Source organism: Pholcus phalangioides, unplaced genomic scaffold (assembly GCF_987345545.1).
Source record: "Pholcus phalangioides strain wild (caught in Gottingen) unplaced genomic scaffold, Ppha-v1.0 ptg000011l_1, whole genome shotgun sequence".
NCBI classification, from domain to species: Eukaryota; Metazoa; Arthropoda; class Arachnida; order Araneae; family Pholcidae; genus Pholcus; species Pholcus phalangioides.
Genome location: NW_028301604.1, coordinates 6,315,282 through 6,330,050, shown reverse-complemented (window position 1 = coordinate 6,330,050; position 14,769 = coordinate 6,315,282). Strand labels below are relative to the sequence as shown.

The following is a 14,769-nucleotide window of genomic DNA, read 5'->3' as shown; positions in this document are numbered from 1 at the left end:
AACCACTCTATATGTTTGTTTTTTCATGTCTTCCTTATAAATTGGAGAGAAACCATTTTTAAAAAATTCATGTATTTGATTGCATGGAACTTTTTTAAACAATTATTCTATTGTGGTGATATTTACATGTCATAACTAACAGTATTTCCCACTGCAGCATGTAGAGCAAAAAAACTACAATAGAGCTTGAATCTTGTTCTCTTCTAGTCAATCAATAGTGAAAAAACTGATTTGAACTATAAAAGTATTATTAACAGTACACTAAGTAGAACAGTGAAATTTTCAGTAATTGAAAGTAAGTAAATAAATTTCAAAAAATAGGAAAAAAACCCACCACTTTTTATTGACAATAAAAAAATACATGATACTAGAAAATGGATGCTTCACTTGTGCAGAGAAAAATAAATAATAGTACATAAACCCAGAACTTTCAAATACATGAATGAAATAAATTAACACAAATTCTTTATACATATTCCTTTCCACAAAACCAAATCACTGGAAATATCACCAGAGTCAAATCATTCTACAACTCCTTATGTAAACTTGGACCCATTTTACAGTAACCTGAAACAGAAATGAAGAATCATTTTTAAAATAAAATGAAAGTTTTAAAAATATAAATATATGTAATATGCATGATAAAACCCTTAAACCTCTTCCTTCCCTTATATGTGATCGACTGGGTGGGCAATTTACTGAGGATTTCCAATGCTGAAAAAAAAGGGAAATTTTCATCTTGGGCTTTCCATATAGTATACTCTTTCTATGCAGGCTGTCCCAAATTGTTTGCACAGCGGATATCTCTAACCGTTGACTTTCAAACATACTTTCAATTACAAAAAGTTTTCAAATGATGCGTGCACAGTTACTTAAAACCTCATAATTTGTTTGAGGGGGTCGAATACATAGAAAAATAAATGAATTAGCTTTTTATGCAGTCCCTGCGTGCTTAAAAACTGAACTAGAAAGTTGTTGCCCTGTTTCTTCCAGGTAAGACCACCAGAGTCTGATTGGAAGGAACGCTCTTGTAGTCTATATACATTTTTTTTTTTACATATATAACCATAGGGTGGTAGTTAGAAAAAGTTTTTTTATATACAGGGTGCATAGATAATAGGGCATATAGCATTTTACTGGCAAACCATTGGTCCTAGAGGTATACTTCCAATTATAAAAAATGTTCAAGTAATGTGTAGTGCTCAGATATGTCATTCATGTTGCAAAGATTTGTATAGTTATATATATATATATATATATTAAAATTTAACTTTTCATACCATCCCTGTGTGCCCAAAAACCCAACTCGAAAGTTGTTGTCATTTCTCTTTTGATGCCAACTAAAAATACTTCTAAGCGATTATTCATTCAACTGAGATATTTGAATTTTTAAAATGGAGGAAAGTTGAGAAAAAACTTAAATACAGGAAAAATCTTTTACCCACATTTAATGAAATTTTCCCCAACTTTCCTAATTCAAATATCTCAGTGAATATTGCACTTAGAAATGCTGATTTTTTTTTTTTTTTTGGTATCAAGAGAGATAGGGGACAATAACTTTCTAATTGGGTTTTTGAGCACATGGAAAATAAAAGAGAGAGAGAGAGAGGGTGACATATCTGCGTACTACATAATATTTAAACACATTTTCTAATTGGAAGTATACCTCTAGGACCACCAATTTGCCAGTAAAATGCCATACACCCTGTTACCTATGCATTTTGTATGTATGAAGTTTTCTTTTTTCCCCAAGTGAAGAGATAAAGAGAATGAAAGGGGTTTGATAAATAAATATAATGAAAGAGATAAAGAATGGTAGATGTGTGAGGATTGGATGGAAGTTGGTAACCAAAAGAACAACTAAAACTTTCCCTTTTTCTTTATTTCCTAAATAATTCAAGTTTCAGACTTTTGCTAGGACACAAATGATACATACTTAAAATTAATTGATCATTTTTTATCATTTTTGTCGCACCACGGTCATTTTCTGCACACGAGGGATAATTAGACCAGGACGTACAATTTATTGCCGATTCCGAACGGCAGGCTTGTTTTTAATACTGATCGAGAGGTTGGTGCGCTAACCCCTTGATCTGGGACTCCCTGCGATAGCAATTTCTTCTGCGGTCATGTCGCCGTTTTTGCTGTACCCGTGTCAGGAAAGTGTTCTGACAAGGACGAACCGAGTATCAAACTCGCGACACCTCTAAACATCATCCTTTGATACTTTAGGAGAGTATCTTATCAACCTGGGCTGACGCACCCTACTTAAAATTAGGACCAACGATAAATATTTAAATTCTTCAGAACAACTATTATGAAATACTGGAAATATTCAATATTCTTATAAAAAATAAGAACTATTCTCAAGTTATTTAGAATAATCCATGGACTATCCTAGAATATCCTTGATGAGAATATTCCAAGTTATTTATAGAGATTATTTATTATAGTATATATTGGTCATTCTCACAAAATAGGACAAAAACAAAAAATACATGAAAAAAAAAGTCAACCAAAAAATTCTCCCGGCTACTTCTTTACCCGCTAATTGGAATATAGTCAAAGAATTTTGTTGAAAATTCATGATGAAAAAAATTAATTGAAATTTAACCATGTTAAAAGATGGGCGAATCCGACAACGTATTTTGCCTGTTTCAGTATTTAACTTGATGCAAGCATCATGTTCCATATATATTGGTATTTTATTTTACCTTGGACGAGCACTGATACTCTGAATGATTTTTTTATCAATTGAATTTTTCTTTTTTTGTGTTTTTAACTTTTTTTCGTCAATTTTACGGGGACAACAGATTTCTAACTTGTCTCTGTTTTGCTAGAGCACAAGTTGCATTCTCAAAACAAAGTCTTTAGATGAAACATTACTGCAGCTTGATGTTACAACCAAGAAATTTGGATTTTGTTTACTTTTTCCCCTTAACTTATGATCAAACCTTTCTTCTGGTTATCTAATGACAGGAGAAAGACATTTTTAAATGTTTTGCACCACTGATCAAAAACTAAGCATGTTGAAAACATGTGCTTTCCGGAAATAATAGATGTCTCCAAAATGAAACACATGGGCGGTAAAGTGAAATAAATTTTCAATTAAATATTTCTCACAAAAAAAAAATAGCCAGGAGTAGGATATCTAATAAAAACACTCGTCTCTTTTTTCCTGAATAAATCTAATTTGTGAATTAATTTACAATTCTAATTGTTTTAAAAGCAAGTTCAAGTAATGGCTACATTCCTTTTTTAACCTTTTCAACACAAAATTTGATAGGTGGCAACTGGTATTGTACGACATGAAACAATTTTTTACAAATGTTGCAAATGGAAAAAAAAAGGCTGGGAAAGGTTCAAAGCAGTGAGAAAAAAATTTATTTTTATTTAGTATAGACTCACCCCCCCCCCCACCCACCACTACACACACTAACAAGAATACAACTTTGAAAGCTTGAACATCTTTGTTAAAATGTTATGAAATAAACTTACCAGCAACTGTTTGACATAAATGGATTTTAGAATCTCTTTCTTCACCTGAGATTTTTTGAAATTCAGCAATAATGTCATCTTCAAAATCTTCAACAAAACTTTCACACTATCAAATATATATAAAACCAAAACAATACATTGTTAATGTATATTCAAAATCAGAACATGGAATAATGATTTTCAACTCAATTTCTATCAATTTTTCCAATCAGTGCATTTTTTTAATACTTTGTATAGATGAAGCAAGTTTCAATCAAAAAATATATTAGAAAAACTGTTAGAGGTCAAAAAATTATTGCTTCCATTTTCCTTCATATTTATTACATAAAACCAATAATAAATTATAGTATCAATGCTAATAACTAACTGAAGTTCATATTTAACTACAAAAAAAACTAGAAATCTTTATAATGGATGTTTTATTAATTTACTTACTATAAAATTGTAAACTTTTGAAAGTAAAAGGTTTTAGAAAGTAAAAAATCAATTTAAGGGGAATTTAAGCATTCTCAGACTAAACATATACATAACTGAATTTATTTTTATATCTGGGAATTGCCACAGCATAATGAACGCTTTATTAAAAACCGAGGTCTGCCAGCAGCAAAATTCAGAGTGTTTTTTAACAATAATAAAGAAAATGATTTTTTCCATTGATCGTTCTTGGATTTTCCACAAACTATGAACTCAGAAATGCACATTGATCGTCATAATATCACTAAGAAAGAGTAATGCAGTTCCATTCAAGTATAGGTTTGAATTTCTAAATCATGTACGCCTGGGCATCATGTCACAAAAGAGAAATTTTACAAGAGAGTCATTTAAAGAATGTTTTTAATACAGTATGTCTCTCTATAGAGCTTGTTTGTTTTAATATGTATCTGTTATTTATTGAAAAAGGATTCAGTGCCCCCATACCTATGTGTAATGTGACGAAAGCACTGCAAATTAATAACGCTATCTCAATATTGACCAAACCTGACAGTGCTTTTTACCTCCTGCATACAGATTTAGAATATACAAAATGAGAAAAATTAAAAGTAAAAAAAAGTAAAACGTCATTTGATAACTGTAGGAAAATTAGAGAAAATTCTCTCCCACAGAAATTTTTAATTGCTAAACTTGAAAAAACATTTTAAATCACTAACCTTGAAAAAACATTTTAAATCACTAACCTTGAAAAAACATTTTAAATTACTAACCTTGAAAAAACATTTTAAATTACTAACCTTGAAAAAACATTCTAAATCAATAGAAGTTGATTTAGGTATCCGACTACATTTAAAACCTCATTTTGGAAGAAAATATTGGGGGTTTTTTTTTTTCTTTTTTTTTTATGAAAGCCCCATTTCTTTCGTGATTTTAAATTTTAAAGCAGGCCTAGTTTGGTTTATATGAACCTTAGAATTGAAGTTACGTCCACTTTAGAGTTGCGTTTTTACATCAAGTAATCCGTGAATGAAAATTTTGAAGTCGTTTTATGAAGAATGTTATTTCTGACATTTTACTTGTGTTTGAAGCATGATTTATAAAAATTTATTGCCTGTATCATTACGAAATTGATATTATATTTTGATATTTATCATTAAGGGTCATAAACCAAAATCTAAGGTGTATTAAATGTATTTGTCCAACTGCAGTGTTTTATATAGGCCTACATGATATGTTAAGTGACATTTCAAAAAATTCCCAAGTACATCAATTAAGTGAAATGACACTTTGCCAAAATTTGGGATTTGAGTCAGAGTGAAAATGTCGTGTAGTCAAAGTTATGTGGTTCATGAATATAATATTTTAACACGAGGCCAAAAATAAATGTCATATAAATGAGAAAGTATTACGAATTAGAGTCGTATAAACAGAGTTCTACTGTAAATAAGTGATTTTCCGTTCCCAATGGCTCCAAAATGTCGGGAATTCAGAAACCCTAACTGGGACCTATAGTTTACTGTCATTTGCAAAATAGTGTTTAATAGTTTTCTCTTATCATTTCTTTTTCAGAAAGGTTGACAAGCTAATCCCTGAGTGTGGGACTTACTGTGGTTGCAATATGTTTGACTGTCATCTTGTTGTGCTTCTGTGTCAGGAAAGATGTTATTGATCGCTGAAATGTTATGATCGGTGTTATAGATGTTATTAAAATTGCTGACATCACAAGGATTCAGCAAGTATCAAACTCTAGACAAAGTTGAAAATTTTTTAGTACTGCATCTTATTGACATGGGCTACCAAGCTTTCTCAAAGATTTTCTACTGTATTTGGTAATCGTGTGCCAATAAAAAATAATATGTGAACAATATACTAAGCATATTTGTTCACATAAATTAGATGAGTTAAATGAAAACATAAGTATTTAGAATAACATAAAGTAGACTGTGGGTGTATTTTTGTACTCTTTGATCATGCGTGCAAAATTGAAATAAGCAGAATGAAAAATTTAAGAATTGCACAGCAAAACATGATGTTATAATGTGAAAACAACAGCATATTTCTTCAATCTCTGAGTATACAGAAAAACGTGCAAACAAGACCAAACACAGTATCTGTATTTTGTATCAGGTTGACAATAATTAAATTAGATCTCCAAAAATAAATGTTCAATTTTCATTAAAATTGTCGAGTTTGTGGACTTTTTTGCTGAAAGCCATTACAGTAGAACATCAATTAACGGAACATCAATTTTCTGAACAACTCTGTCAACCAAGAACCTTTTCAACCAAACTCATTTTCAGTTTTCTATAGTCAATGATGCTCAACACAGTTGGTATTTTCTTGGAACTTGAATCCTCTTATCTTCCAACTCAATAGCTTTGTTCTATTGTGCAATAATCCACTTCCAAATAACTGTACATACCGTACCTGTGAGCTATAGATGTAAACAATGGCGGATCTGAGTATAGTATATGTAGTTATAAGCAATTGACAAGCAAACAAACGTATGAATAGGAGCAGATTTAGCTGTCATATTTTTTTCTTGTCTACAAATTCATCTTAATCCTCTGGGTGCACCTTAATGAAAGGGAGGCAAGGGTCTTCTTGACAACAAAATAGTTCTTATCACGGTTTTGTCGGGGGAGCGGAAATATCTTACCTAGCTTGCTTGAAAACAGATATTTCTCAATCTTTCTTTAGCTTTTGTAGTGTCAACACTTTTCATCTTTCTCAAGTGCAGAATGGCGACAAAACAAAAACGCATTGTTTTAAACATTAAAAAAAAAAACGTGGAAATTGTGAAAAGATTGAAAGCGGGCGATGGTGGAAACTCGCAGCTGAATACGGACTAGGTGTGGCAACCATCTGTGATTTTAAAAAATTGTGATAAAATAGAATGTCTTGCATCCAGTTTGAAAACCGCAGATGGATTTTAGAAAGTTACGCCCATATTTTCATAGTTTTAACACAACCACTGAAGACGATCAGAATCTTTCAGATTCAGAAGAATGCTTAGATATGCTTCAGGAACTCCATGTATTGCAGCCCTGTCATGAAGAGGATGTGTCTCAGTGGTTGAAAATTGATAGTAACAATCCAGGATATCATTTTTTTTTAAGACAGAAATAATTACGGTATAATTTGAATGATCAAGTCAATCAGGATGACTGAAAGTGATGAAGATGAACCAACAGCAGATGTAATAATGCACAGAGAGGCGGAAAGTGTTTCACAAAATGTTTCGCGTGGTTAGAATCATGGCCTAATGCTGACCCACTTCAAATTTTAATGTTGAAACTATTACGAGATAAGACGTGCAAATGTTGTATAAGCAAGTTGAAGCAATTAAAGATAAATTCATTTTAGTAATGGTTTGACGCTGTTATTTATCATGCGCATATGTATTTGTTTTACCATTTATTTTTTCCTTTACAATTTTTTCTTTTGTGATATTCTGAAAAGTAAATGAAAAAGAAACAGTTAAGTCAATTAAATTTAATCATTTTAAGGTTTTTGTTGCTGAATTTCAATTTATTCCTTTGCGTTAGCAAATTAGTTTCAAAATCTATTTTCCGAACTTTTCACTTTTCCGAACACCCTTTGGTCCTGATGTGTTCAGATAATCTATGTTCTACTGTATTTTATTCCTATTCCTTTATTTATTCAGTACTTGATATAAATTCATATCGGCTTTTGAATACATTCTGTGGTCCTCATTAAAAATTGCTATTTTCGGGATGCCAGCAATGGACTAGACTCCAACATACAAACAGCTGGTCTCACCCAAGTATCATGCCAGCTAATGCAGGTAATAGCGTATAATTATTTAAATATATACTATGCATGTATATTATTACTATGCATATGAAATAATTGATGTGACTGATGTAAGGTATACTTCAAAACGCAACTTACATAGTACTTCAGATCTCTATTCAAATCAGGATCTTGAACTAATTCAAATGTGCTCAACTTCTCTACATCTTTTGATAAATTCAGCAAAGCCAGTTCTCCAGTTGTCTTATGTTTAGCTTGAGCATAGTCACTGAATGAATTGCAAACGTTTTCTAGGATTTCATTCATATGTAGTTCAGACCCAGCATATTTTATCTAAATTTAATCCAGAAAAAATATCAGCTATATAAAAATTTCAAAAAAATCAACTTTTATAATTCAGATAACTGCTAAGAATAATTGTCAAATCAACAGTAGATACAATAATGATTAATAACTATATACAGTGAAACTTTCATAAGTGTCATCTTTATTCCCCGGCCTACTTCTTTTCGCAACCAGTTTTTCTTGGAACAGAAAATAGGCGTCATAGACATAATACAAAAATCACCCCATTCCCTAGCCACCTCTTTATGCTGTCAGCAGCATAACTGTCCGCAGCCACTTCCTGAAGAATTTTTAAAAAACAAGTTTTTGTGAGTTTTTTCTTCCCAATACATTTAGAGCTGGTAATTCTCTTTGTGTAATCTTTATAAACATTTTTGTAGAGGAATTATTGTTATAGCAACAGGCAACATTATCATTTTGTGTCATCACATTTTTGCTGCTGTTGGCAACTTTTTTAAATTGACTTTCTTAGTATCACCAAAATTCACTTTTTATTTATTTATTTGCTTAAGTATTTTAAATATTTATAAGTATTAAGTATTATTAAGTATTTATTGGCTGCAAAATATTTAAACTGATCAGTTGATAAAAAATTAAAAATATATTTGTAGAAAATTAAAATATTGGAAAAAATAGTCTTATACTATGTTAATTTAAAATTCTTTTTGAGCATTAGTGGCCCACAATTTCTGTGGAAGAAATCCTTCTGCCCCTCCAAAAGCTAATTTTGCATACACAACCGTGATTTTTGCGATGAGATGGGGTGACTACAACATAGCAGCTATAGTCTGTCTCAGGTTAACTTTGCAGTGAAGAGAAAGGTAGAGAGTGTATTCCTTCGCCGCAAAATATAGTTCCCATATATCGGAGGTTTAAGATGAACCTTTATACAGAATATTTCGATTTTTTCTATGATTTTGAAAAAAAATACTGAAAAAACATCGTTTTGAACCGATGTTTACTTGTTTAAAATTTTTAAATTATAAAAAATATTGGTTACCATTATCAAAAATCCATAGCAACGGCAACGACACTCTGGCGCGATATCCTAGAAATTCTCCCCGCCAATATCACTGTCGTGTTTTTTCCGTTAAACAATTGTATACTGTATATATATATATATATATTTTTTTTTTTTTTTTTTTTTTTTTCGTTATTTGGTTGAATTTTCCATAACGATACAATTTTTCATTGTTTTACATGCAGTTATAGGCTTACATAGAAACGAATATTCAATCAGTTTTATTTTCTCCTAAAAGTAGGTTCAGCGAGTTCAGATATTCACTCATAGATTACAAGAAGTGTTTCTCTTCCACGAGATTGCCGATACTATTGTGAGAGGCTGTTTATGGGTGCAGAAGTTTTGGTTAGGTTTTCCTTTTTTTTTTAATTATTTATTTTTTGCTATGTTTATGGGATAGTTTTAGTTTCCGATCACGGGGTGTGTTGACAGAGTCGCGACTTCCACTCACTCGAACGGACGCCATCTTCCACCCACCTGTTTCTCTCGATGCCCCTTGCCTTTAGTGTCTCTTCAGATAAAATAAATGAGAGAAGGGGGGGGGGGTTCCACAGTGGTTTGGGCTTTCATCTTTTATGTGACAGTTGTGTCTTTATTTTCACCAGAGATAGCCACGCTAAAGTTCTCTGCTCTTCCATTCCTGAATACTATATTTTTGGTTTTTGAATACTCGCTGTAAACAAAACTCGATAAGAATCATCCGTAATAACCATGAGCACCACATCCACCGTAACAAAAGACTTGTCGTGAAAACAAGTGGCATCGACGTATACCATTCGGGGAAGGGACGGTTCGGTCGAGCGACGAAAATTTCGGCAAGAAAAGTGAGTAGAAAAATTCTAAACTTTTCTGTATCATTATTATTATTAGGTGCTATTCCTGCATTTACACGTGAAAACAGAGTTAATCTGCTTCTTCTCAATTTTATTTAATATTAATTTTTTTATTTAAATTGAGGAAAAAATTAAAAATCCCCAAGTTTTTGAGAGCCATGGTTAATATACAGTATTTAAAAATTATACGTTGCTTTCATAATATTGTTTGGATTTTTTTTTGTAAATAAATTTCAACTAAGGGAAGGGAAATATTGCAGAAAGATATGACTGTTTTTTGAAATTTCTAGTGTTACTTACGGCACATCAATGAAGAGTAAGTGACACGCTGATAGAAGATAATTATTTTTTCTAAATTTTAAAACACTTTCTAATCAAAAAACAAAACAAATGATTTCAAAAACCTCACTTTAATTTCTGAAAGTATCGACAATGGTTTTCTTTTAATTCTATAATTATTACTAATTTAACTGTGCAATTACGTTACAAATAAAAAAGATTTTTCTCAGTGAGATTGGCGAGAATTGGCCATACCTTACCGAGGCCGCGCATCGATACATTGGTTAAGAGGCTTTCGTTCCCATAGCAACGAGTGATGTGGTTCCCTCGTAGCTTCCCCTTCACTGCAAAGTTAACCTGAAACGGACTATAGATGATAAAACCGGATATTTAAGGTAGAGTTTTTACAGATTCGTTTTTTTTAAATGATCTCGGAAAATGTTTTACACTTTGAACAGGCATTCCAAATCCTTTACGATTTTTAAAAAAATTCACATTCGCAACCATCTCTGATAGTATGTTTTTTGGGCATTGTAAATAAATTGAGCATAAGATTTTTTTTGTGATATTGAAAACCATTATTTTTACATGCTCCCCCACCCACGTGAAATGCATTTTTCCTGTCATACAACCTCTATTAGGCTGTCACCTCTGCAGACGACTACTTTTTTGCGGAATGACAAGTGGCCGTCTTAGAGGAATTTCACTGTATTTATATATATGGTAGGCAATCTGGTCAAACACATTGTCTGGCATTTTTACCTTTTATTGTACTAATATACATATCCAAATCATAGCTGTTAGCAAAACCTTAACAAGGAGCTGGAGAGCAAACATAATTTTACCATCTTCTCCGCTGTAAAAGTTGATTAGGCCTGTAAGTGTTTTTTGTTTACCCTTAAATCTTCAGCATCCCCCTCCCCAAGATTGCTACACAAGCAATTGACCCCCCCCCCCCCCAGTTTCAACTCTGGCTGTTTGGGACGAGTGTTCTTACGCGAGAATGTTTGTTGACATGATTGTATGGTCATGCTCACACTTAATTATTATAACGCAAAGCTACTTAACTTGGTAGCCTAATAAACTTAATTACAAAAAGTTATATATTTTTATACCTCTGATTTTTTCTGAGATCCGTCAGGTTCAATCCTGAAACTTCCAACCTGTATTGTCTTCTTTGGATCTTCATTCTCAATAGATGATGAAATGATTTCAACAACTTGGTTGCACACTAAAAAAAAAGACTATTATTTCAAACTTATGAGCATTCTCATTTAGTATGGTTATGCAATATGGTTTTCACATCACTGTGAAATGAAAATGTTATTTCTAATTTTCTACAATTAACTTTTGAGAATTTTCTGTTCCTAACATGTATTACAGTGGAACCTGTATGAAACGCAACATCAGGGGACTGAAATAATATCCTATTTTATTGAGCCATACACCAAAGCACTAATCATGTCACACAATAAAATTATTTCATCGATGGGACTATCTTAGAGATGCAAAGTAAGAACATTTCTGAGAACGAGAATATTCTCCTGGATGTCAAAATTGGAAAATAATCAAAAATATGCATCTTTCTTTTAAATGATTTTTAAAAAAGGCAACACTTTGAGCCCTCCCCCAATAAATTTTTTAAGGGAGCAGAGACCCCCAATAATTTCTGAAAAAACAATGTAATGGCCCTTCCCTCTCCTGCATATGTATTTGAGTCCTGTATGTATAATGTATATACAGGACAACCAGCAACTTTCAGCCCCCACCCCAATGTTTTCTTCATATCGGCGCCTCTGATTATCATGAATCAGAAACAGCTTGTGGTTATTTTCCAGTTAGTTTAAACTCAAGTGATTTGAGAATTTAGATACCATGAAAATATTATTAATTTCTATTGCTTATAACGAACTTCTAATTGCTGAACTGAAATTGCTTATATCAAACATAAAGATATGTTTCTCATGCATTAAACTTAAACTTTAAGTGTTTATACGCTAGATGTTGTTATTTTACATGTTTGCATTAAATAAAAATTTGCCAAAAAAAATAAAAAATTCCTAAATTTGGTAAAAATATATTGTTTTTTTTTAATCGTTAAAATATAAATTTTATCAAATTTAGAAAATCCATTTTACAATTTTCAGGCTAAAGGGATAAAAGAGTTGATGTTTCTCAAATTCCAGTGGTTTGCATCATCACAAGATATTTGTGATTAGTTTATCAACTCCTCAGCTGAAAAATGGCAAGGTACAAATTTCTCAGCTCATTTTATACAACTATGGATATTAATGACAGCCAGATTTTGAAAGCAGACATATTCTTTCACAAAAGCTGTCCAAATGACTCGATAGAAATCATATCAATGATATCATATTGATGGTGCATTTAAAAAATGTTTAAATCCAGTTTCAGTAAATATACCAATGTTCATAATTGGTTTGTAATATTCAATATGCTTGTGGGCAATAAAGCAGTATATACTGAATTGCATGCCAAACATGACATGGCCCTCCCACATCTGCCAGCTGGGCACATGGGCTGGAATTTTTTGAGAGGCCGTCTCTATAATAAATATATAAAGTTAAACAAAGAAAAATGAGATCCGTTCTGGGACTTTTCTTCCCCGGGACCAGTTTCCCTGTCAACCCCCTTCACTTTGTGGGGGAGGGCATGAAACATGTACATGATGAAGCATTTTCATCCATTCAGCTGTGAAACAACTCAACGAAAATCATTTGTAAATGGTAATAACATAGAGGCAATACATTCACCCCCAAAGCAGAATGTTTTGTTCTGTAACGAGCCCTCAAATGACTGCAAATGTTTTGCAGTTAAAAAGTTCCCATAATGGTCTTTTCTACATAAGAGTTTTCTTAAAAATTCCTCCAGATTGTTTTGCATTAGCACTGATTGTTCAGGAACATACGTCGTAGATTTTGGCATATTCTACTTTGGAGATATTTACAATTTTTTAAATGACGTTTTGATAAAAATACCAACTTAAATTGGTTTTTTGATACTCAATATATTTGTGTGCAATAAAAGCATACTAGATGGTAGCCAAATGTTGCAGTTGAAACATTGATAATTTTTATTGCACCAAAATCATTTTACTCGGGGGTACAAGGGTTTTAAATTAGACCAGAACTGGTGGTTTAAAGCCTGTTCCGAGAGGTTATTTTACTCCCACACCACCACTTACCAGAAATACAATTAAAATCAAGTACAATTAGAAATAATTACAACAACTTCAAAATTTCACAGGGCTGTAGCTGCCAGGAAACAACAGAATTAAATCAAGAAAATCATGCACTGATCTAAAATATAGAGACATGTAAAATAGAATCTTAAACAAAACATCAAATAAGAAAATAATTTTCAAAGATTAATGAAAAATCACCTAAACATTTTAACTTAGAGTTTTTTGACCCAAGCGCAACAGGAAGCAATACCATGCAAATGAAAGCTAATTTTGACATCACCGAAGCGAAGATTTGATCTCCGTTTTATTAAATAAACAGCTAAAGGGGAAAAAAAAAATTCCAAATTCAACTCTCGACAATACCGTCGCTTTGAGAATACGGTAAGCACGAACAACCAACAGAATTTGTTGGACGGGGCTATTAAGGGTACAGGAGGCTATTAAGCAATCAATTGAGAATTTAAACCGGCATCGGAACTGATGAAAGATGTAAACACACGTGTCATTATCATAGTAGCAGTGGTTGTTAAGCGTCAATGATGTGCGGATGTGACGTAAGAAAGCTATTAGTCCTGACCATACGACCCTTTTTACTATTTTCTCATCATTTTCATGAAAACGTCCCTATTAAAAGAAGCCGTTCAAGCAGATTTTTTTTTTTTTAGCAATTTTCGATTTCCCCCCCCCCCAACTTGTCAGCAAAACTATGCTCAGATATAATCTGACCATACTTTCTCCAGAGAAATACGGTAAAATACTGGGTATCGCCAATTATTGCTAAAAATTACGCCAGAAATAAACAAATTTGCCAAATGTTGCTGAAATTACGGAAAATCAAAATGGCAGGAAATCAAGAATTACTGCGAATTGGCTCACATTTCAGTGTAGCTTTTTTTACGTAGAATATTCTACCGTAGAATAGAGACGGCCCTGTTACACCTCTCTCATGCCATTATATCATAAATAGACAAAAAGTGGTACTGTATATAGTTGCGCCTAAATTTTACTTTTCTGTTCTGTATTCGTATCCCATTCCGATCTGTAATTAATGATTGCCGTATAACCGGGGGGGGGGGTGCTCAACCTGCGGCCCGCAGGCGATGAAAAACACTGATAAATTTAACTAGCCGTTATCCGTTTGAATCGCCCGCGCTTTAAGCGCCATCTATAACCGATGGGTAATGGAAGCTTCTATAATATATAGAATATATAGAAAGCGAAAGAAACGGCAACCAACCGCTTTACGCCAGCGTTGGCGACCTATAGCACCTTGGCGATCTGGATAAAGTCCGGGTTTTAATTTTTTTATACATAGAATATACTTATTTATACAACATGCAGGACCGTTGTTTATTTAAAAGAGTGGATACCTTATGTTG

General features: G+C 32.5%; 1 protein-coding gene across 1 annotated transcript; it reads right to left on the bottom strand.

Annotated features, from left to right (window-relative positions):
* Positions 1-318: 318 nt before the first annotated feature.
* On the bottom strand, positions 319-13,893 carry sel (canopy family protein seele). The gene is made up of 5 exons (XM_089238908.1): positions 13,589-13,893; positions 11,301-11,416; positions 7,846-8,040; positions 3,499-3,604; positions 319-567 (listed from the first exon to the last, which is right to left on the bottom strand). Exons 1-5 carry the CDS (start codon positions 13,665-13,667, stop codon positions 527-529), a joined length of 537 nt encoding a protein of 178 aa, XP_089095034.1. The 5' UTR covers positions 13,668-13,893; the 3' UTR covers positions 319-526.
* Between the last annotated feature and the right edge of the window lie 876 nt (positions 13,894-14,769).